The 23,699-nt window shown below is 43.4% G+C and overlaps 5 protein-coding genes across 5 annotated transcripts; 2 read left to right on the forward strand and 3 right to left on the reverse strand. All coding sequences in view use genetic code 11, as the record gives it.

The window, feature by feature from the left end:
* Positions 1–112: 112 nt before the first annotated feature.
* EGR_05342 (Tubulin alpha-3 chain) lies at positions 113–2,793 on the reverse strand (the record flags this gene model as incomplete). Its single annotated transcript, XM_024494591.1, has 3 exons — positions 113–617; positions 1,107–2,097; positions 2,568–2,793. 3 exons carry the CDS (start codon positions 2,791–2,793, stop codon positions 113–115), a joined length of 1,722 nt encoding a protein of 573 aa, XP_024351062.1.
* A 1,553-nt stretch (positions 2,794–4,346) lies between these two features.
* EGR_05343 (Replication factor C subunit 2) lies at positions 4,347–6,617 on the forward strand (the record flags this gene model as incomplete). Its single annotated transcript, XM_024494592.1, has 6 exons — positions 4,347–4,353; positions 4,771–5,173; positions 5,413–5,671; positions 5,935–6,000; positions 6,241–6,435; positions 6,510–6,617. 6 exons carry the CDS (start codon positions 4,347–4,349, stop codon positions 6,615–6,617), a joined length of 1,038 nt encoding a protein of 345 aa, XP_024351063.1.
* Positions 6,618–6,657: 40 nt separating this feature from the next.
* On the reverse strand, positions 6,658–8,247 carry EGR_05344 (G patch domain-containing protein 3; the record flags this gene model as incomplete). Its single annotated transcript, XM_024494593.1, has 3 exons — positions 6,658–7,077; positions 7,148–7,791; positions 7,863–8,247. The coding sequence occupies 3 exons, from the start codon at positions 8,245–8,247 to the stop codon at positions 6,658–6,660; spliced, it is 1,449 nt and encodes a 482-aa protein (XP_024351064.1).
* A 304-nt stretch (positions 8,248–8,551) lies between these two features.
* On the forward strand, positions 8,552–9,861 carry EGR_05345 (Proteasome subunit beta type-1-A; the record flags this gene model as incomplete). Its single annotated transcript, XM_024494594.1, has 6 exons — positions 8,552–8,577; positions 9,028–9,114; positions 9,151–9,264; positions 9,309–9,375; positions 9,411–9,647; positions 9,679–9,861. The coding sequence occupies 6 exons, from the start codon at positions 8,552–8,554 to the stop codon at positions 9,859–9,861; spliced, it is 714 nt and encodes a 237-aa protein (XP_024351065.1).
* Positions 9,862–17,618: 7,757 nt separating this feature from the next.
* Positions 17,619–17,981, reverse strand: EGR_05346 (hypothetical protein; the record flags this gene model as incomplete). Its single annotated transcript, XM_024494595.1, has 3 exons — positions 17,619–17,686; positions 17,781–17,871; positions 17,928–17,981. 3 exons carry the CDS (start codon positions 17,979–17,981, stop codon positions 17,619–17,621), a joined length of 213 nt encoding a protein of 70 aa, XP_024351066.1.
* Positions 17,982–23,699: the final 5,718 nt, after the last annotated feature.

The raw sequence follows: 23,699 nt of genomic DNA on the forward strand, positions 1-23,699 counted from the left end.
TCATATTTGGTGCGGATCTTGGTTGGAGCTTCTTCGCAACACATCTCTCCGATAGGGCGCGTATGAAAATAAGGCGGTTTCCTTTGGGGTTGGTCTCTCTGCGGGTGTGTGCTCAACAATTCGTACATTGTTGACCCTCTGAGTGGCAGGGACAGTCTTGGGGTGCAAGGCTTCCTGCTCCAATTTGTTCTCCTAGGGATATTTTGTTTTTGTTTTTCCTCATTCGCGGCCTTGACTGCAGGGTTGTTTCTTGCTCTACTGGGCACTCTGGATAGTTCATTAGTTGATAGAGTGGAGGCGCGGTTGTGGCCGTGTTCCTCGTTCCTCTCATGTTGAGGCGCCTAGGTGTGACTATCGATGCAGTCGTGTTGGTGCGAGCTGCAGCGCGTCTTGCGGTTGGCGTGTAGCCCACGTCGCCCCCCTCGTGTCCCTCACATTCTTCCTCTTCATCCTGGCCCTCTTCGCCTTCTTCTCCCTCTTCGTCGTCGTCGTCCTTCCTCGCTGCTTGCATTGCATTTAAGCTTTCGGTTTCGAGAGCTATAATGTCCGCCGCCGTGTTGCGAACCTTCTCCAGAGCGTCAGTGAATTCCTCCATCTCCATTCCTTCGCCGACATACCTCAATAATGAATCATTGAAGTATTCTATTAGCTCCAAAACGCTCGTAATGGTCTGTTTGAGCTCTCATTGCAACGAATGCTTAATTGGAAAGAAATCAGCTTTTTGTGATCTACTATGTAATTGTTAATTCTTGTAGTTGGTCGTTAGTTTCGTGTAAAGTGCTTATACCATTACATTTAGGACTCGCTTCATCTGGTACTTATGCAGTTGCCTAAGGCAACAAATTTTCTCCGAACGTAACCTGGCTTAAGAGTGATGAATTTGTGTTAGCTTGCGATGTTTTGTGGTACGATCTTTTAGTGTAGTCTAGGAGCTATCTCAGGGGACATGATGCAGTTGCAATATTTTAGTTTTTTGCACTATGATGACTGAAAGGTTACTCATTTGCCCTTTGGCTTTATTTCTTTCCCCTGCAGGATGTTTGTCTTTTTGAGATTTTCCTTGCCTTAGTAGCGAGGTATTTCTGAGCAAAGTGTGTAATAATTACCAATGCAGGAAGGCTCGTTTGGAGAATAAGTTTAAAAAAGCTATTTCAGCTCGGCTGAAGACCTCGGATATGGCAGTGCTGTTGGTAATCATGACCAATGATCTGGTTATCTTTTCTGGTCCCATGCCAGGGATTAGGACGGGTGGTTGGGGCGTGTACGCCACTTTGAAGGCCGTCGGGCACCAGTCGACGATGTTGGCACGTTCTTCTCGCATACCCTCCAGTGTTTGAAGGATTTCAAACACGCTGTGATGTCCCCTGTACGTCAGGCATGTAGCGAGGGTTACACCCTCGTCTAGCATCGCTGTGACGGTGCGATAGTCTGGCTTGAATACCATGCGTGTCAGTATCGGCGTGGTGTACCTGCTTCTCTCCGCCTCCATATCAGTGCAAAATGGCACGAATGTGATCATGGGATAGTGGATTGCAGGAAAAGGGATGAGATTGGTGAGAAATTCTGAGATTGTGCCGTTGATGTTGCATTTGAAGCGTACCGAAGCGGTGAGGCCGGCGACGAGGGGGCCGATGACCCGGTTCACCGTGGTGTAAGTAGGTCGCACGACCGCCAGCTCCTTGGTGCAAATATTAAAGAGCGCCGAGTTATCCAGAAAGATATTGAGATCACAGAAGTCGGAGGAGTGGTAGAGGTGGTGCATGCAATTATACACTTCCACGGGCCCGATGGCCATCTGATCGGAGGGCACAATGCTGAACTGTAGCATTCTGCGCCCAGCGAATTCGAGGCAGGCGCGCTCCTGGAACATGGAGAGTAGTCCGCTACCTGTTCCACCGCCCAGAGCGGAGAAGGTCATTGTGCCCTCGAAGTTGTCGCACTTCTCAATCATCCGGCGCATTGAATTGATTAGCGCGCCCACAACCTTTCCGCCGAGCGTGTAGTAGCCGCGGGCGAAGTTACCGGCTGCATCTTCCATGCCGGCTAATAAGGTTTCCGGGTTGAATAGGCCTTTGTATGCACCATCCCGTACTTCATCTGGAATTTAAGTATCATACTACTAGTGTTTTGGCGCTTAATGAAGTGTGGTCCTCTCAATAGGGGGACGCTATTATTGCCTTTTGGAAACTCGAAAAAATCGCTTTCTCCGTTCCTTTTGCTAACTGAGCAGTCGTTTATATTTTAAGTAGTTTTGGATATGAGGCATCTTAGATAACTTAGAATCTGAGTTGTGTTTGTGCAAGTAGTTGATGTGCTTCTTTCATTCTGTACCAGATTTCTCTGGACACATATGTATCTTGGAGTAATGCGGAATTGAGCCCTCCCACCAGTTCTAATTTCAGATGAAAATGTCAAGGCGTAGTTTGCTGTCGACCTAGAGAGTTTTAGAAAAGCATTTCACTTGTTGCCCTATTCATCGAGCCCCATGTTATCATAATGTGAAATATGACGTCGCGATAACTTTAATGGATAAAATTGCTAAAACTTGATTTCCTGTTCCAACATACCAATAACTGAGGGTTCCAAATCGGCTAAAATTGCACGGGGGACGTATTTTTCGTGGGGAGTGAGTTGCTCGAAAACAGTGTTGAGCTCTCTATGCTCCTGTAAAGTGGGTTCATATTGAATGGTACCGTCGCGGCACACGCCATGCTCCAGACACAACATCTCCCACACCGCACTTGCTGCTTGCACGCCCGCCTGTCCGATGAAGAATGTGCACAGCTCCTTCATCATCAATGCTCTCCACACACGCACGCAGATTTGGTTGATTCGCTTTGGACTAACTAAAAAGTATTGGTTTTGTCAACCCGCTGCAATTACACAGGAAAGCAATACATAATACGACGGGGATTGGGCTCGTCGTCGTTGCAGCGCTACTGTATCGATCGGTCGCTTCAAAAGCCTCGCGGTCTTCGAAGGGAACGTGATCCTTGCACCGTAAGCCCACTGTCCCGAGTTTATTGCAAATTTCACAATTCCTACAAAACTGTCTTATGTAGTTAATTTGACGAGCATAATGCGCATACTCGATAATCTTCGTTTGGGTCATGTTTCAGAAATCTGATATATTTGCAGTTCAGAAACAAAATTTTGCATTTTCTGAGAACCATTTCCATATAATCTGCAATAGAGTCAAAATAATTCGATTTGTTTTATTGCTTTCACTTTGGTACCATTAATTAGTCGAATATCCCTGCTGTGTGACCACATTTCCAACTAGATTAAAATGCTTGTCGCATATGATCCCATAGTAGTACGTGTGTTAAAAGGACATGGGTTTAGGGTATTTTTGATTACATGATCACTGGCAACGCGCCATATGCTTGAAACATAAAGGGACCAAGTACTACTGATAGCATGGAATAAATTAGATAAGGGATTTATCTAGGTGATATTAGAGTTCTAGTTCCTTTGTCAAATGGGGATAAGAGCATCAATTTATGAGGAAATTAGGGCTGGAATATTTTTTTGGTTATATGAAACCCGTTACCGCAACGAATTCGGTTAATGACTAGCGTAAGACGAATCTAATGATTTTAAAGACAAAGGAAGTAAAGTTACCGCACTGCAATATAATTTTTGATTTATACGGTTTTTGTCGCATTTTTACATTTTGAGCTACCAGTATGGAAATTCGCCATACCTACCACTTCCAGGATCCGACTTTATTATTGGTTGTACTTTGAAGTTTTCAAGTAGGATTCGCAGCATTAACATCCTCTTGGTATGGTACCAAAATAAGGGGTGGAGAAGAATTTTTCACACAGTAAATTAACTTGCTAGTCATCCTTATTCTGCTAAACTTGCGGAAGAGTATAGCCAGGAATTACAGCCCAGAACCATTTACTTAAAAGTAAAACAAGCTTTACTATATTAACAATCGCAGAATAAAACAACTAAATAAATCACCTAGTAGAAACACAACAACCACCTTTCGCAAGCAGATTGCACTGATTGTGCATCTGTGTGCGAATATCTATTTAATGATATTGCAATTTTCTCAATTGGCAATTGCTGCTGTAGTCCTTGCCTTTAAAAGGCTTGCTGATAAGCCGAAAAATAAAAAGCAACATATGGGCTACTAAATGAAAAATGACTCAAAGCATCTTTTCTCTAATCGAAGAATTAGCGTTAGTTCAGATGCTTAATAGACGCGCTTCATTAAATTCGGCTTGCAGCTAATTTAGTCTGCTGCCTAGCTTCAATTATCATCGCTTTCGTAACATTGCAGCTTCATTGTGAGTGATGCAGTTTAATTCGATTGATAACCGTTGGGACTCAGAATGTCATGTAGTTGTATATTTTCCTACTTATAAATTTAAAATCTCAATTTTTTTTGTATCCGATTTGTAACTAAACTAGCAATTCGGTTCAGAACATACTCAAAGCTGCAATAGGAATACAAATCGATTTCTTTGTGACATTGCTTGCAAGTTTTAATCCCAGTTCCTTGATGCTAGTCATTAGTTTTGCAGTCGTCGATGTGTCTTCCAGGTGCAGCCGTAGGCCGCCTTAATTTCCGCTTAATATTTGTGACGGGTTCCACAATGTTTGCAAATTTGTTCCTGTACCTTGTCGGTATTTTGGCAAAGTAGTTGAAATAGGCTTTCGGAATATTTTGGAACGACGCTAATCCTTAAATGTTTCACCGTAGATGAGCGATGTCTGTGTTTGTCGTGTTTGACCGGTAAAGTTAGTCTTATTCAGCCGTTCTTCCACAAAAGGTGCAGGACGGATCAAATATGACATCTTTCCAGAAATCATCAATCCCGAAATTAGACGTTCCATGGATAGAGAAATATCGTCCTCTCCGCCTCTCCGACATTGTTGGGAACGAAGCCACGATCCAACGGCTTGAATCCTTCTCTCATACGGGCAATGTGCCCCACATAATTATTGCTGGCCCACCCGGCTGCGGCAAGACCACCAGCATTCTCTGTTTGGCTCGGGCTCTTCTTGGCGACGCTTACAAAGACGCCGTTCTTGAACTCAATGCGTCCAACGATCGTGGCATCGACGTCGTCCGTAGTCGGATTAAGATGTTTGCTCAGAAGAAGGTCACACTACCCTTCGGGCGTCAAAAATTCATCATTCTTGACGAAGCCGACAGGTTAGGTGTTTTCTTAACATCTCACGGCATTTAGCCATGTACTACTTCCAAAAAAGCTGGGATTTTTTTAATCTTGTGACGTAGAGAAGATGGCCTTCATCTTAACATTGACCTTGCAGTGCTATTGTTGTTTTGTTCCAGTGTTATATGAGTCTGTTAAATCTGACTGCTATGAATTTTTCCTTAAAATAAGTGCATATCTGCGCATGTGGTGAGCATTTGTTTATATAAATGAAAAGCATGACGGACGGGGCTCAGCAGGCTCTGCGTCGTACCATGGAGATTTATTCAAAAACCACTCGGTTTGCGTTGGCGTGCAACGACTCTTCCAAGCTGATTGAACCCATCCAGTCGCGATGTGCTGTGCTGCGCTACGCGAAGCTTACCTCGGTCCAACTGATGGCACGACTTTTTGAGGTTGCGAAGGCAGAGGGCGTCAATTACACGGAGGAAGGGCTAGAGGCCGTCGTCTTTACCGCTGAGGGCGACATGCGACAGGTTTGTTGGCGATCGTTGTACTGCTTAAAGCCTACAAATACGCCTCATATTGTGCATATTCTTGGGAAGAACACTCACTGTTCTTTTCGAATGCACTGAGCATGGAACATTTTGCCTGATGTTTATACATTTGCCCAAAGGATCAGTTATCTTTATTTTATTATTCAAAACGCTCCTTTTGTAGCAATTAATTCAAACCACTTGTTTAGGTGCTTTCAATTTCGACAACAGTATCAATGTTGTTTGGAGTTTCTACATTTTAGGCGCTCAACAATCTACAATCGACTTACCAAGGGTTCGGGATGGTCACCAGCGAGAATGTTTTCAAGGTAATTTATTAGCATGCCCAAAAGCTGTGGCAATTCATCATAAAGCACAACGATTTGGGGGCAGTGTTTTCCATTTCCACGTTATAGAATACTAATTCTACCCATTGTTGCGAAACCGCGATTCGGCCCCTTAGCTAAGTCCCAATCGACTAAGATTTCGTCTACTGTAGACAGAATCAACGGAGTTGCACTAAATGCACGTTGCTTCATCAAGGTATTAAAATTATCTAGCAATTTTAGGTATGTGACGAACCTCATCCGCTGCTGGTGCAGAACATGGTTGATCACTGCTTAAGAGGCAAATTTTCCGACGCCCACAATGTCCTGAAGCATCTTTGGGATCTGGGATACTCCGCCGAAGATATTTACTCAATGCTCTTCCGCATTGTAAAAAACCACCAAATGGATGAGTATCTGAAACTGGAGTACATAAAGGTTCGAATGTTCCCCTTATTTTACAGGCGAACCTCAAAACCACATCATCGTCATCAACTGCTCTTGAATTGTAGGAAGTTGGTCTTACCCATCTCAGGATCGCCGAGGGTCTGGGCACGCTTCTTCAACTCGGCGGTTTACTGGCCCGGCTCTGCAAAATTACTATTCAAACAGGAAGATAGGGTGGCATGGTGTTTTTTTAACTGTTCAATTTGAAATAGTTTACTGTACATTTTTGTGCGTTGAACCAATAATACCGCCAAAATGAAATTTTACACACTCGATTCCAATGGAACTGTGGGGGTTATTGATAACGAGACGTTTCTCACGGTTGGCGCATTGACAACCAATTGCACTTTGACAGTTGCGCGAATCCGTTTCGTGGTAAGCGGTGTCGCTGCGCAGTGACACAACTTCAGGGCTGTCAAAAACAGAACGGATGTACACGCTACTCGGGAATTGGGAGAAGTCTTTCGTTAAGGAAGGGCGAAATGATGCAACAGTAAATCCAAAACCGGATCTGTTAGTCGATACATAACTATCTTCCGAGGTGAGTGGTTCCAGCAAGCCTTTTCGTTTTGGATCACCGAGACGAGTACCTCTGCGCCACCCTTGGTTTTGCATTATCCTAGCCCCATACACCTACAAGGCAAAAACAACTGGTCAGATAGTGGATCACCTATTTTATCAGTAGAAGCCTCTGCTCACATACGGATAGGAAAGGTTTTACGCAGTCTTCACTCGATTCTTCAAGAATCTGGTTAAGCTGTTTGCTGTCGAGATCCAGCCCACCGGGTCCTGTGAAGCTCAGACCTTCGTCATCGCTGCATTGGTGTAGATTGATGTCCCAGTCAAAAGAGGAAGGTTCGCCGAAGAATTCGTCCCTCCGTACGCTTCCGCATTCCCTCCAGAACATTTCGTCAGTGTAGTGCACCAGACCAGATCCACCTTTCTCCCACTTGAGTTCAATCTTGCTCTCGTATTTCAGAGAGTGCTTACTGCTCCTGTTCACGTCGTAAGGGTCATCATGGAGGACCTCAAAGCGATCCCACTCCTCAGCAACTTCGTCGGCGACAACAGGATCTGAGAGGATCAGTCCACTTTCAGTTTGAAGGACTGGTTTCTCTAATTCAACCTCCGTGTCCGTGATCAAGTCGCATTTCCCGGTGCTGCCAGGGTAGAAGTATGGAACGCTGCCATATTTTCGATTGCTTTTGAAACAAGGAAAGTCTAGCTTTAATCTTCGGATAGTGGCGGAACCCAACTGACACGATCGAATAAGAGAGATAAAGTGGGAAATGGGAGTTCCGGCATTTCCCTGGGGCATCCAAGAAGGCGGAGAAAATTCACAAAGTTCTAAGAAAATAATGTCGTTCAAGAAACGGGACCAAAGTAGCTAATAAGAGCGAAGATGAACACATACTCACCCTTAAGACTATTTAAATGAGATGGTGCATAGCTCACACGATAGAGTTTGCAGGGTGGGAAATTTCCACATTTGGCGTCGGTGAACCACGAGTCCTCAAATGACCCCAGGACTCCCCGAGTGTAGGCAGGTTTGATTGCCATTAGAGCGGTACACTTAAGGGCTCTCCTCGAACGATGTCGCTTTAGAGCGCGCAGAAGTACATCCGCATCGACTATGCTGTGAGAAGTGAGAAAAACGCGCGAGGATGACGGACGGTGACGGTAATGAAAACACGCAAAGGCGCCAGCTTCAACGTGCTGAGAAAATATTCGCCGCAAGTCAGATGTCTTAACAGATGTTGGAATGTCAGTAACAAGAAAGATATTCTGACCCGTCAACTCCATTTACCTGAATGCAGTCACGGGCTGCGGTGAGTCAACGTGAAATCGGAACTCTTGCTCCAAAACTAAGTGCTTTAAAACACGATGTAAACGCAATAATTTGTTTTACTGTTGCTTTCAACTGCGAATTGGCTGTAAAAGATAAATAACAACAGTCAACTTAAAATGGACCATACCGCATGGCAACAGTACAGTGGAAATAGTTATGACCGAAGTCGATGAGTGCAACATTTGACTGATATTTTGTGCTCAAAGTGTGGCAAAAAAATTGGATATAAAAAACGCAAAAAAGGTGAAATTTACGAGGATGTTCTTTATGGAGGCAATTTTACAGTAGAAAATTTGCTGTGGATATCGCTTATGAAATTTCGCTCTAAGGCGTTACCGTAGTATTCTACTTATCTAAGTCTTGGTTTTGCTCAGGCGGACTGGTTCTTTTACTAGGCACTAAAATACATATTTATTCTGAGCATTATGTAGTTGTGTTAAGAATGGTGTTAAAACGCCGCATAGATTTTGTTGTTTTTAGGGAATATACTTTGCCCTCGAAAGTAAGTGCGCATTAGACCTTCAATTATTTTTGAAAATTCCGATTAAATAAAAACTTGCGTGGTTTGTTTTCTAGGCTTGTAAGAGACAAAAAATACCCTAGACTTCTCGTGTTTAATAAATTTTTCAAAATGCCACGTTTTTGATCTTAATTTTAGCTGCGTTTAGCTTCTTCCCTAATATTAACTTTGCAGTGTTGCCTGTTTCGAATAGAGCTGAGTAATTTTTCTTCAGTTCGATTGGTGGGGTCGTCGGTTCTGTGTGCTGGTTTGGTTGTTCGGACCTGGCAATGGAATTTAATCCTTACACACTTAATGGAGGGTAGTTCTCTTTATTTCTATACAATTCTTTGAATAGTACTGCATTGGGTATATCGGGCAAGGATTTTGCTCTCGTTGCATCAGATACACGCCTGACAGATGAAAACATGGGTCTCCTTTTCTCTCGTGATTCTCCACATATTTACGAAGTGTAATTATGGAGATATCTAACTTCCGCAGTACATCTAATGTTAGGATATGTCTCACGGGCTTCCATGGCGACATCATCACATTTATTAAGTTGCTGGAGTCACATATCAAGGTCTGTTTTCTGTTTCTTTAATTACCTTGCTCTAGGAATACCTTTACCAACACAAAAGGGAGATACCTCTCACGGCTCTCGCTAATTTAGTGTCTGTTTGTTTGTACTCACGTCGTTTCTTCCCGTTTTATGTCAGTGCTATTTTGGCGGGTATTGATGAGGATGGCAGAGGCGCCATCTTCTCCTTTGACCCAGTTGGATCTTATGAGAGGGAAGTCTACCGCGCGTGCGGCACAGGTGGTGCTATTTTGCAGCCATTTATGGACAGCCAGGTTAGATTGTTTCGCCTTAGACGATTATTAGATCGGTGGTCCGGATCTCGTAGCCGATTGTGTTGAAATGGAAAAGGGTCCTGCGGTTCGTCTTGCTAGGGACGTATTTATTAGTGCTACTGAACGAGACATTTATTGTGGTGACTCTGTTGTCATTGACGTAATCACGGCTTCTGGAGTGAATCGCGTATGTTACCCGCTGCGGCGCGACTAATTTTGCCTTTTGATGAATATATTGTTTGAAGATACAGTGTAGTTTTATCTATGGTTGAAAATAGTTGGCGACTAATGAGTGACATTTTGATGGTCAAAATACTGTGCTACTTGTAAATTTTATTGGGTGTGCAATCTTGGCAATCGTCTTGCTGCAAGAGTTTTGGAGCCATCTGGTGGATGTCGTCTTTTGCTATTGTCATTTCTCAGTTTCGCATCTTCTTCGGTTTGTATTCTTTTCCCGAAGGTGGTTCCGCGTCACTTGCTTTTTTGTGACTTCTTTCTTTGTACGATAGCCAAGGCTTGGGGTTCAGTTTTTGTCCTACAGTTGAGTTGTAGCTTTTCAGGTTGTCGTAGTGGCACCACGGCAGTAGCTCCACCAATAATTCGTCCTCACAAACAATGTCCTTGGATTATTGGAAGTGTTGAGTTTACGAACTTCATTTTTTTTCACAAAAAGTACGGAAAGGTGCTTGCCCTGACGTGAATGTGAGCCCGGACTATATTCATGGATTGTGCTTGGCTTTGGTGGCCAGTTGTTCCTTCAGGCGATTCCAGTATTAACATCAAAGATAGGTGCATGCGAAATTTGGTATCACCCGCAGAAAACTCTGAGAAGCTGATTGTATGTGGTCTATTGACGACGTATTCGCTTAGCTGCATCGCATTTTCATTCTTCACTCTACCATTGTGAGAGAGGCCAAGGTAGTAGGCCTTGCTACTATTTTGTGATAAGGCAGCAAATTTGTTTAACTGTGCTCCTTGTAGTGTAAAGGGCGCCTGTAATTGCGCTGGCGGTGGAAATAAGTAAACTGCTGTGTGAGATCTTTATCTTCGAATAATGGGCTGGGCCCTGATCTTAAGTGCTTACAAGTTGTGCTGGAAAGTTAATAGCGTCGTTGATGAGATTTCTGCTGTAAATACATGCTGGTAAGCTGGAAGAGTCCGCATGGGATCTTCATTCAGCATGTGTCTTGAACAGTTTGCAGAAAGTTTGTTCAATTGTAATAAATACTTTTCAAAGTGACATTTTAAATACTCCGTGTAATCTCATCGGAGCCGACGGCAAGGTTGCTATTGTCAAGTTCGAGTTGTTATGCAGCATCTCATAGATATACCACTTCCTCACTTGAAAATTCGAGTCATTTGGTCTTGAATTTCGTGGTCATCTGTGCAGTAATTTGTCAAGTGAGAAAGTATGGACAATCGCAGTGCAGATCTGAATTAATCCAGCTTGGATCGGCGTGCCCTCCAAGATTGTAAATCGTCTTCGGTGTTAGTAGGGCGATACTTCAATGTGCCATGATAATGCTAGCACTAACAATGCAGTAATGTAGAGGTAATAAGATTGTTTTCTGGTTTCCTACGCTAGTCAAGAATTCCATTAAAACGGAGGCTTAGTTTGCTTGCATCCAACACTTAGTCTATGTACAATTCACTGCAGAGGGATTACCTAAGATACGTTCTTTGCTTGCAAAACCAACTTTGCTACAAACATTCCAAAACCCTGGTTTGATGACGAGAGGAATCAAGACCAACTTCAGCTGGATTCAGGCCATTAATCCTAGTCAGCGTGCCTTTCTACTAACCATGCTTTGATGTGACAAGCCAACGATGCTCTTCGTATTCAGCATACGAGAGATATTTGACAAAGGATGATGCTTTCAGTATTTTTAATAAACCATGTAGTGAGCTTTACTTGGCTCAGTTCGTTTGCAAGAAATAAGACCTCTGTCTACGCGACTTTTTAGCTGTTGAGTGGGTGGAAAAGAATGCTCGGTTAGCCGTGAAGGTTAATGTCATTGCGACCACGGGTGATGATCATCTCAAACTACTGCTTCGTGAGCTTCTTGCGACACTGGTCGCCGAATGTGTCAATTTCGTTGATGGACATCTTAAACTTCTCGATGCTCTTCTCTACTGTATTCCTTCACCTGCTATGTTCATTTCAACCGTTAGTCCTTTATACGCCTTTCCTCTAGCGTTCTGTCGTAAAATATGAGCAATAGTTGTTTGCAATTAGGTCAATCGTGCGCCCTGTTTTGTTTAATTGAAGTGGAATGTGTCTTTGTTAGCCGGAACTGGAGCAGAAAGTGGGCGTGTCTGCTCACAAGTGGTTCTATGAAATCATGGCTTGGCACATTTTTTGTGGCATGGTTATCGAGAACAGGTAGGATGTCATTATGTGTAGACGTGGTAGGGGAATAGGACAAGCTGGGATGCGAAATGAGTAAGGCTGAATGGGCCTTGAGGAATGCTGTTCTTCATGAGAGCCGAAATGGCTAACAGCCACTGGTTATGTTTTCATCAAATAAATCGCAATACGGTGTACAAATTGCAGGTCATATGAGCGGAACATCGGGAAGGCGCACAATGGGAGGGTGAAGGAATTGCTGACCGCAGGAGAAGTAGTTGAGCTTCCAGCGAGTAGCATGGGAGCCAGGCAAAACGCAAATATTGTTGACATGTCAGACCCGGAATTCTGTTTTCCATGTTCTGTGCTGGGTTTTGGTAAATCGTTCACTCGCCTATGTAAGGTGGTAAGTTGAGTAAGACGATCGGTCAAGGAAGTGCACGCTTTCTGTCCCGCCTCATTTACTTTTGTTGTATTTAGTGTAACGCTCACATCCAAGGGGTAATAACAAATTAGCCAGTCTCACCCCAACCCTCAATCACAAAACCTGTGCGCGTACAAGGTAAGTCCATACCTCTTCTGTTATTTCCGCGCCAGATTGGGAATTATTTGAGAAAAAACATAACCAGTGGCTGAATACACTTTTCATCAATTCCCATCAAGTCTACTTAAGACTGCTATTCACGATTCACCAATCCTCAAGATGCCTGGTGGCCTGATCATGCAAGCGAGGTGTCGCGTCGACCGGAGGGTAGGACACCTCTGTGAGCTGGGAGTTCTGAAAATCAGCAACATCCCCTTAATAGGATCTTGCTTGTTCTCCATAATCAAGTGACAAGGTGCGCAATCCATGGATGCGTATGAACACACGTAAGTAGACGCACGCCGCATGCAGAACCTTTGGAAGAAGAAGCGGGCAGTGGACTCGAACGTCGTGGCGATTGAGGAGTGGTCGGCATGCCCCCAAGCCAAAGAGCTGAGTGCCACGGTGTCCCTAAACCTGTATCTATCCCCACTGACTCGAACCGAAAAAATATGTGCAATTCAATTAGCCTCTTCGTTCTGAGGGTATGAGGGCGGCTGGGGAGTAGGGGCTAGCCGAGGGTTGTGCCACAATTGTTATGCCATGTCGGCGTTAGTGGAACAAATAATCATTTGTCGTCCGAGTTCTAACTCGAGGCTTCATCAAAACTTATGTATTACACTGAGCAAACGCAGCACGTCTTCACCTTAACCGCGTCAACATGCGTGTTAGATTCTGGAGACATTGTGCTCAGTTTCATTTGCGTGGCACTATCTACCTTTACCATGAAAGGCTTAATTGTTCTGCTATATATTGGGGCACAACTATGAAGGATTGACAGAGTTTTGGAGATACTTGAAGTTGTGCCACACTACTAGCTAATTAATCGTTACCAAAGCAAATGTTGGCAAGTACATTTTTCTTGAATTGAGAAGGGGATTGTCCATCCTCCTGTCAATTGTCCTTTAACATGGCATGAGATGGCGTGGTACGACTGCAGACCACGTCGAAAATGGTGAATTCTCACCAGTAGTTCACAGGCTGTGCCCACAAACCACATGCCCTTGAAACCGGCGTCAAGTTGGTCCCTTTCAAACGGGCATCAATTCACTCGTCTTGAACATTGGCTTGATTTCGTGTGGCCTGCCATGAAATTCAGTCCACACGCGCTGCATTTTCGCTCCCTTTCTTTTCTCTAAACCAATGTGACAATTTAATCCCATGTTGGAATGACCTACTGAGTGTGCCGACACTCCTCGTGGAGGTGGGTTTCAATGTCCTTTCGACTAGTGCCCAAACACCTCGCTCCTGCCTACGTCTTTTTTTGAACTCATTCAATATCTTCCATTCATGTCGACAATGCAGTATGCATCTTCTCCTATCTGTAACCTGAATGCCTTCCTCAAATCAAGTAGGTGTGTTATTTTCTGACAATTTTGCCGATGTACGTTTGACGATTAGTCGTTGCTCTTCACACGTGCCTCGTGTCCCCACGCACTTTAGTGCAGACTGTGTAGGAAGGACGAAAACACATGAGACTCTACGTCCATGCTTCTGCACCGGCGTTACACCGCGCATGCTAGACAAATGATTCACTTCGAGGCTAAACTGGAGCACCAACCATTAGCACATTCACGATACATTGTGTATGGAGGCTGCGACCCCTGCCTGAACGGAGTCTACGGTGAATTGCCCGAGTCATCACTACTGCATGTCTGGCCGTGCTCTGCTCACAACTGCAGTAGAGAAGGGGTGAGAGTCCACCCTGTTCTTATGACTCATTATGGTGCGAGGCTATCAGGAGTGGTGGTAGCGTGGGAAGGGCAGGAAGACGGACCCAGACCACCACCAGTAATCGTGTTACCTTTTAAGGGTGGCTCTGTTACGGGGCGGTCGCAAGTAAAGTAATGCAGAAACGAGGCGATTGCTCGGAAAGAGGTTTGCTAATTTCTCACCGAGAACAAGCACGCCGTAGAATCTTTGCATGTAACGTCCTTCGCCGAATAAGGCGCATAGTCATCCTCGTGCGCTTAAAAATGCAGTCAAATGGCTGCAGAAACCCTCTTGCAGCATTCTACTTGACAAAAGCTGGCAGCAAACTCAATGGCTACAAGACATTATTCTTTGAGAAGCTAATATAATGCATAACGTTGGAAATTCCTGTTTCTGCATCACTAGTACTGGACAACTGCCTGCTAAATTGAGACTGTGAACCTTTGGTCTTCAAGTGCCAAGCAAAGGAAAGATGGGCAATATCATGCCTCTTTTCTTCGTCCCTTTCTTCTTTTCCTCAAATTAAGGAGGTATGCAATCTCATGAGTCAATTTGAGCATATGCTCCGATATCATTCTGCAATGGCACTGAAAATGCACTTCACATCTACACGATAGAGAGCGTTGCTTTATTACTGACAACCACTGATAAATGCCCATGGTTCCGCAAGAATGACGTAGATGTCAAGTAAAGTAGGCTTAAGAATCTCGTTTCACTCTGTTGGAGGGAAAAGCGATATCCAAGGATTGTCATAAATTCTTGGTTTTCCCAGCACCCAATATTGGCCGACGGAATAAGGCAGGCAGCGCAGTCTACTGTTCCTCAGTTAAATACTCCTAAGCTCCTTCACCCTGCGCATGTTGGCCACTGGCAACCCATCCAGGGGATCACCTAAATGCATAAATAGAGCGATTAGTTGAACATGATCGGTCCCTCACAATCATGTCTGCTCACAAATAGTCCTAGAAACAACATTACTCTGGTCAGCCGTTGCAAGAAGACTTTCTCACTTCACCAGATTCCAAAAGTCCCCCAACAAGTCCCAATTTTCAGCGACTGCGTGCCAGAGCGTAGGCTATTGAGACACTGCCAGCTCCCTCACCTCCGAGTTCATGCAGAGGAAGGTCAGATGCAAACATTTTAGAGGCTTGACAATTGACGGAATTCAGGCCTTCTCCGCGTTCAACAGAGACAAATTTGTCAATCGCACAACACGATTGTCAAATCACTGAAGTTTTGCATCTCTTATACCCAAACTTCCAAGGTGAAGTGGAAATGCTTTCCCGCGGTTTTCAATTACACGTTTGCCAACCTTGGGCGTCTACAAAATCTGTACCAAGGTGACGATATGTCTTCAAGAATCCTCCACCCATCCATAACATGGATCTTACAATAATGCTTTGTCGATTCTTCATACCACAAAGGAAGTGACGTAGTGGGTCAGACTAATCCAACGTGCTGCGACTCGTAAGAGTCAGAGCCATTCCTTACAAAAGACGGTATTTCGAGCGGAATCGGCCAAACGAATGGTAAATCTACCCTCGCCCACAAGTCTGTCGTCAGCTTCGACAGCGCTCCGCCTACGCTAAATTTAAGAGCATTTGAATCTTGATTACCTCAAAACTCAACACCCGCAATGCTATTCGAAGCAGACATGAAACGGCATTTGACTTGTCAACCCATTCAAATACGAATTTGATCTATTCTGTTGCTATTTGTAACCCTAGTTATAAAATTTACCTATTTGCATTTTTTGAGTAAAAAATTTACTAGGTGAGAGTAATTGTTCACCCACAGCACTAATCAATTATGATTTCGTGCAGAACACTGGCTCTGCAAGCACGCCCCTAGTTGTTCTTAATTTCATGTTTTTAAATAATCTTAGTTATTTTAATCTTTTCTATGTTTTCGTGTGCCTCAAATGCTTCGTTATTTCCCGGGATTTATTTGAGCCTTATTTAAGTCGGCGTGTGCCTCGTTTTTTTGCAATTTGGCAAGCGTTGAAGCAAATTAGTGTGTATTGTTTTGCCTAATAAGATTTAACGCTCCTCCATTTAAGCATAGAAATTAAAGTTTCTATTCTGACTCCTGCACTAACGCAGACCTTGTTCCTAATGCGGCGGTGCTGCTACGAGATTGCCAATTGATGGCAACTTCTGTTAACGGCTTTACCGTGAAGAGATTCGCATCGAATTTGTTGTGTAGATACATGGGTCAAATGACAGCGACAATTATTCGGGCTTTGTGGCATTTTTTACGACTTTCGTCAACAGGTGAAGCAAAGAGCATGCTCTTCGCTTTTGCGAGTGTTTCTTGCATACTGTTTTTGGTTACCGTGAAATTGGTTAACGTTTTGGTTCAATATGTACCTGTTAGTTACCTGTTGATCCAAAGTCACCAATGAGTTGGGCTTGAATACGTAACTGCACATGCATTGAGGGCAACTCTTTGCATCTAAGTGGACCACTTTTGCCTACTGACTTCGCATCAGTGTATGTGGATATGACAAGTTATAGGCCTTACATGTGCTGGCTTTCACTGGGTCCCATTCACTGATATTGGACGCAAACAGGCCTTTGTGCCTGAGATGCCGAAGGGGCTCTGTAGTGATAATGAGGTATGCAGCCCGAACGATAGGAAGCCTCATGTTCTCAAGTCAGTATTTTGCGAAGTTCACCCTTGTTTAGGGTCCAAAGTTGACTCTTCATACAGGGTTCCCTGGGCCACAGTCTGTAGTCTAGGGTAGTCTCTAACCTCGTTCATGTGATGGGTTGCATCTACCGTAATGCTTATATTATTGATGGTGCGATCTGTTGTTTAAAATAACTGGCCGCTTAGCTGCGCAAAAGCAATGGTGGGTAAGGTTAACTTTTATCCACTAGCTATCGGTTTTGCGACAAATCACTATTTTTGGAACTGTGGATAACAAGGAATAAAGTAGACAGCATGAGCTAAAGTGCATATCAGAGGAAGGTGTGCACGTGTGTGGGAATCGTCCGACTGACTGCACATCTAAGCTGGTATACTCCCGTTTCCTAGTCCCCCGATTTCCAGAATATTTTCTCTTCATTAATCTCATCAGCCAAATTGATTGTAAACTTGTATAAGCATTGGAGACCTGAGTCGGATTGTTGGACACGCTTTATGGGATTCACACAATAAATGCCTACCTGAAAGTTGGAATGGACCATGATGTCATGCCATACCATATCTCATATTTTGTTGATAATTAAAGTGCCATAGTGGTTGTGTTAATAACAATTCAATCAACTTCCTTTTGAAACTTGCTCAGTTCTCACTAGGACGGTGACGACATTGTGAGGTCATCTCAACGTCCGGTCCATGTTACGTAGAAGATAGTCACCGCGGCAGACGCCGGCGGAACTACAGGACGCACTGCAAAGCAGTGAGAATAAAAGCAATCGTCGCGACGGGTGGAATCATTGTGTAACCCTCTACATGTCATTGGATGTTTTCGTAAAAACTCCACCTGAGGGAAGTTGCTCGCGCTGAAGAGGGAAACTCACACCTTCTGCTGGGATTAGGACCCCTTTATTGCTGCCGCCGCCGCCGCCGTCTTCCTGGTTGAAGAATGGTTCCTTCAGCCTCACAGTTCCGGCCTTAACTGATGAGGCACCTCACCTCCACTGGAGCCCTGGAATTTGGCACGACGACAGGTCAGTAAATCCATCCCCTGTTTTTGTCAGCATTTCCTACTTGAATTTGAAAGCTATGGGTTGCTGTCACATTTAGTCTAAAATTGCTTTACAGGTATGCTTTATGTGAAGTGAGATATTGAGACCTTGTGTAATGCTGATGTTGGGCTTTGAGTGTCGCTATTCAAGTAGGACTGACGAGGTAATTAGCCAGGTCATAAGTAAGCCTGTTTCACACATCCTCGAGGCAACTTGTCTCAACATCGTCGGGAGAGTAGGTCACTGTGACTTCCATGCATGTAGATTGCGTGAAAAGTCATCGCACATCGCTTGAGAGAGGAGTGGAGTGCAATCATGCGATGCGCCAATGGCGAAGACTGTCGTCTTACGGAATGCAGACAGACCAACTCCCAATACAGTGCATGCTATTTGTTTGCCAGCACGACGTGACAACGTGAGAGGCTCAGTTAAGATGGAAAAGATTCCACCAAGCTATCTCAATCCCGGTATCTCCATTTGCTTTGTTATGACTGTGCTGATGATAAACCAGTTGCAGTGCTAATTCCATCAAATCCTGAGGCTGATGCACTTAGATGCACTTAATTGCATTCAGAAGACCAGCGTTTCTACAATTCACTTATCACTTCACATCAACTACTGTTAAATTGCATGGCAATAAAGACGACACGGGTGTAATGAAGATCCACTACCATCATGATTCCTTGACTTATAATGAGGCGGCTTCTAATTTAGTGCCCGCTTATCTGACAAATTATTTTTGTAAATAATAAGCATGTCAATGGATGAATGTCCATCTTACTTATTGTAAATGAGCAGTATCTCTGTTGTCATTATCCTCATTACCATCACTCTCTTGACTTCAGGTTGGCAGTGGTGGCAGATTGGGATTTCCCCTTCTCCGTGGGTTACACATATCTTCCCCATTCCCACATTTCTACCCCATTTCATCTTTCGCCATCATTGTCGTCTCCGCATATCTCCCTTTCTCTCCCTAGCTTTAAAACTATTCTTATTAAGAAGACTTTCCTGACCCCCTTATCGCTCTTCCTGTTAACAAACACGTGGTTATTTCTATCTCGAAGAATACAATTCAATGGTAATTTCCTTTGAATTAAACCCTTATTTTTACTTTGTTTGATTAGTATAAGTGGTTTGGATGGGAGGAGGGGATGACGGCAGCACATGGATTCCGCTTGTTCCATCGTCTGCTATTTTAAAGGCCAATATTGAAGTAGGCAGCAGACTCCGTATTAGCCAATCAGATTTCGATGCACAGTTAAACATATCAAGTGTCTTTCTAACGCCCATGTAGCATCCAAAGGTAGTTTTTTTGGGGAGAGAAATGAACCTAGAAATGTTCCAGACAATGCGCTTCAGTCTGCATAGTGTATTCTTTATCTTAGCAGAATGCCTTTTGGTGTATCTAGTCGCAGCCTTTCCGCTTATAATTGGCTTAACTTTTACTTCTTCCCATTACTAGTGCGCGTCTTCAAACCAAATCTATTGCCACTTTTGGAAATGGGATTCATGAGTTAGAAAGCCCTCAGCAATATGTGGAAAGGTGACGGCCTACTTAAAGTTGATGTTTTGAGTCTGTAATAATGCTCTTGATAAGTGATAAAAACATGGGATTTTAGCTCACAAAAGTTCTCCCACCGTAATATATTTTGCTCAAGGTGAACAAAACAACAAAATGTAACTACATTATGAAAGATGCAATAGGTGAAATTAAGTAGTGATGATTTAAAGCACATGCAGGGTTGGACGGAAACCCGAATTGCGATCTCAGTGACGATTTCGTTGACACCTGAATGTGATTGACCAGATGAATCATTCATGCAAAGTAGATCAAACGAAAGTGCTATGTGATTTCTCTTCACCTTGTTACAGCATTCAAAGTTCTTGCATTTCTTCCTGTCGTCCCAACTTAATCAGGGAAAATAATGCATTGGCACATTTGATGCGCGGTTTTCGCGACACTTCGTGAAAATACACGTCGTTACAAGTGAAAAAGTTCAAGAGATAAGCATAATTTTGGCGGTAGCAGCCAATAGTTGGACCAGAAAGGCAAATCCTTCTTTTACGAGGCGAATGAAATGAATTGGTATAACTATGTGCATTCTGTTTTATCGCACATTTCACACCCATCGTGGCAAGTGGGAAAAAACTGCAAAACTTGGGTGAACAATTGGGGAGAGGAGCGAACCATGAAATATCAGTGAAGCTGATGGGGGATTCCTAATATGTGCCATCATTAATCAGGTGTAGTCACATGTTCAGGGTAAATTTGCAAAATCAGAACTCAAATAAATTTAATTCCCATAATGAAAATGCACAAAATGCAAGATCTCTTGCAGTTAACAAATGTAAAAAATTCGCAACTTCGGATACGTTTACTGGTTTTTGTGCCGTGCATTTCTTCATCAAGTAATTTTCAGCTATTTTTTTATTCATGTAAAAATATATTTTTTAAAATTGCTTACATTTAATGAAGACCATTCTTGTAGCCTTCCCTCTTATGAGCGACTTTGAAGAATAATCTACACAAGCATTGAAACCATTAACGTTTTCCAAATTTGAAACTGAATTGACATAGTACTTATTCATCGCAAGGTCAACTATGGCGATTAGCGCAGTAGTTCTGCTTAATAAAAAGAGAAATGACGCTTTCTCGTATGAGTATACGCCGTTACTAAGGCATCCTTCGTACCAACTCGTTTACTGCAAAGTTGCCCAAATGAAACTAAACTAAATTAAGCTGAGCGCGGAAAAGGCAAGGCCTCCAAGCTTCTCCATCAAAAGAGGACGGGACATACGCTTTTCTACTAAGGACACATTAAAAGCAATTCATTGTATCAAATCACTGGTTGGGCCTTTGCGTTCCTTTCGTTAATTGCAACAAGTTCCAATAGTGTAAGTTTACGCCACTTCTGAGTTTGGGGCTCCAATCGCGGATCAAGAGTCTACTCTCATCACAGCTTGGTGGATTGGATAGGCAGTGGGTGACTGAAATGCAGTTTAGCTTTTCGATACTGACGATTACATAAAAATGTTGACCTAATATAGAAAATGCTGAAAACCGTTACTCAATATAAAGACAATAACTTACCCCACTGTACATATCTTTCATGTTGAAGTACATACATCTTGACGTTGACATTGATAAAAGTCATTTGAAGAGACTAGATACCGGTAACAGAATAATAAGGCTTATCCCTAGACTCAGCTTTACGTTTTCAGAGAAATAAACGTTGTACTAATTAGAGGTTTTGGTCAAAAAGTTATACAAGCTTGCTCCGTCTGCTCTTATGAACTTTTGCACTTTTGGGTCGTAATATTCCAGCAACCTGCACTGCGAAGCAGTGAGAGTAAAAGCGATCGTCGCGATGGGTGGAATCATTGTGCGACCTTCTACATGTCATTGGATGTTTTCGTAAAAACTCCATCTGAGGAAAGTTGTTAAAACATCCGCCTTTCGATGGGCCACCCGTCCACGAGGATCGCCTTGACGCATGCAACCATGCTTGGAGTACCTGCATCGAAAAATGCATGCTACCTCTGGATTTGGGTGGCAGTTCTAGCAGAGCGCATACCTGGCTCTCCAAAGTATACGCTCACCAAAGGGCACTACTGGAGGATATTGTGCTTGGTAATGGTTATTGGTTAGGAAAGTTCCGCATTTGGGTCGTAATCTGTGGTTGTCGCCGTTGTCCTAGCAAGATAACGCGAATATTACACACTTCGCTGCATGAATTCATCCAAGCAAACGCTTTATCCCATCCTATGCGCATATTTCTAGTCTGGAAATACGAAACAAGCAAATCACGATTTCCATGCATGAAGGCTGCTTCATCCTCCATCAAGTGTACGCATAGGTTGAGTGAGCATTAGTTCCTTGTATAGAAGCCGCATCCACGTACCGGATGGGAACATCCAGTACTCCCGCTATTTCTCAGCGATGTTACGGTCCCTCAAGCAGCATCTCGCTAGCACAATCGCTTGTTTCCATCCTGTGGTTTTGCTGGCAAGGCGACACCACTGCATCATTCATTTGAGCCAACTTAGCAGAAAATCTCAGAAAGAACTTAGTAGCGACGGAGTGAAGTATTCCCATAAATGTCTCCTAAGTGAAAAATCTACCCTCGTACACCTAGATCTTATAAGCGCTACACAGATAGACGCTCTTAAAAGCCTTAGTTAACAAAAGTTGTCAATCCCTTAATGAAGGTACTACATTCCCTGTGCTTTGCCAACCACCAAACACACCTAACTGGGAACTATTCAAGTACTTCATCAACATTGCTTCCAGAATAGTCTCTACTCGTTTTGCAGAATTTCCTATGCTGCAAAATAAGTGAATTAATCCCTCCAATCCTGCAACGCATTTGGCCAAATAATTTCATCGCACTTAGAGTATCAAGGGAGAGCATTTGTTTCAGCAAGCTTTGCATATTTCGCAACAGAATTGTAGTGAATCGAAAGTGAGCGCATAGGAGCTTGATGGCTATGCATCGCTTAGATTAGGTGTTGGCGAGGCGCGAAGAGCCACAAGCAGAGCCCACGATTAGGGCCAACTCAGCAGACGAGCACGCAACCATTTCCCATTTCGCCCACCAAAATGGCCTCTACATTTTAACGAAGTAAATGTGTGGGCATTTATTTCTAAAACCTTTGCATTTACTTGATTCAGTGAATTTACAACTCGTTGTGAATCGAAAATGGAAAACTTTATGGGGGAATAAAATTTTCGCGCATTTTTAAATGTCTAAATAAAGCGCATAAATCCAGTCCACCAGATGAAGTCAAGTGATCCCTTTCTAGGAAGATATGAGGATGGCACACGTCGAGGTCATTTCGTGTACACTGGCTACAGCGAAGTTGTCTGATTTCTTTCTCCTCGCTGCCATAATCGGTATAGTGGAACGGGTAGGTTTTGTTCTGTTGATTGCCGAAGCAAGACTTTTGCTGTATGGTTGGCCTTTTGTGCCAAAACACTAACTTCACGTATCATCCGTAGTCATGATGCACAAATACCTCAAACTAGAATGTTCTTTGACTTCTTTCCCACTGCCACGCTGTTTATCTATGATTTTAGCACATGTGGACAAATTATTTTCTCATAATGCACGAAGATATGGTGAAATATCCAATGCCGCGGCACTTTTTTTCTTAATTTTATGCTTGGTTGTCGATGCGATTCAAAAATGGTTTCTTGAGGATAGACAAGCTCACGGGCCACTTGTGATGATCATTTGTGGGACAAATGTATGCGGAACAGTATTTTGCTGTGACTAATGTTTGCGTGCACGATGTTAAACCGAATGAACTCAAATGATTTTGCAAGACTCTCCTGCACTCCACTACGCACCACAAGTTGACGCAGTGCCTCAGATGTCAGCACTTTGGAACCGCTGAACTACGTGATTACAACTAGAATCCGAGAAAAGTAAGCGAACAAAAATGTCGGGTGCAGTATTTAGACAGAATGAGGAAAACACATAAAACTAAGCCATGCCTTATCTTTCACGTTGATTGATATCAATGAATGGACGTTGTGCAGCGAACAAAGGGTCGTGTAACGCTGAAATAGCCCAAATTATTCCCATAAAATGCCTCCTAAATGAAAAATCTTCCCTCATCCACCTGGATCTTATAGGCGCTACATAGATAGATGCTCTTAAATGCCTTAGTTAATCAAGTTGTCAATCCCTTAATGAAGGTATTACATTCCC

The sequence above is a fragment of the Echinococcus granulosus genome (genome assembly GCF_000524195.1).
Source record: "Echinococcus granulosus chromosome Unknown EG_S00038, whole genome shotgun sequence".
Lineage (NCBI taxonomy): Eukaryota > Metazoa > Platyhelminthes > Cestoda > Cyclophyllidea > Taeniidae > Echinococcus > Echinococcus granulosus.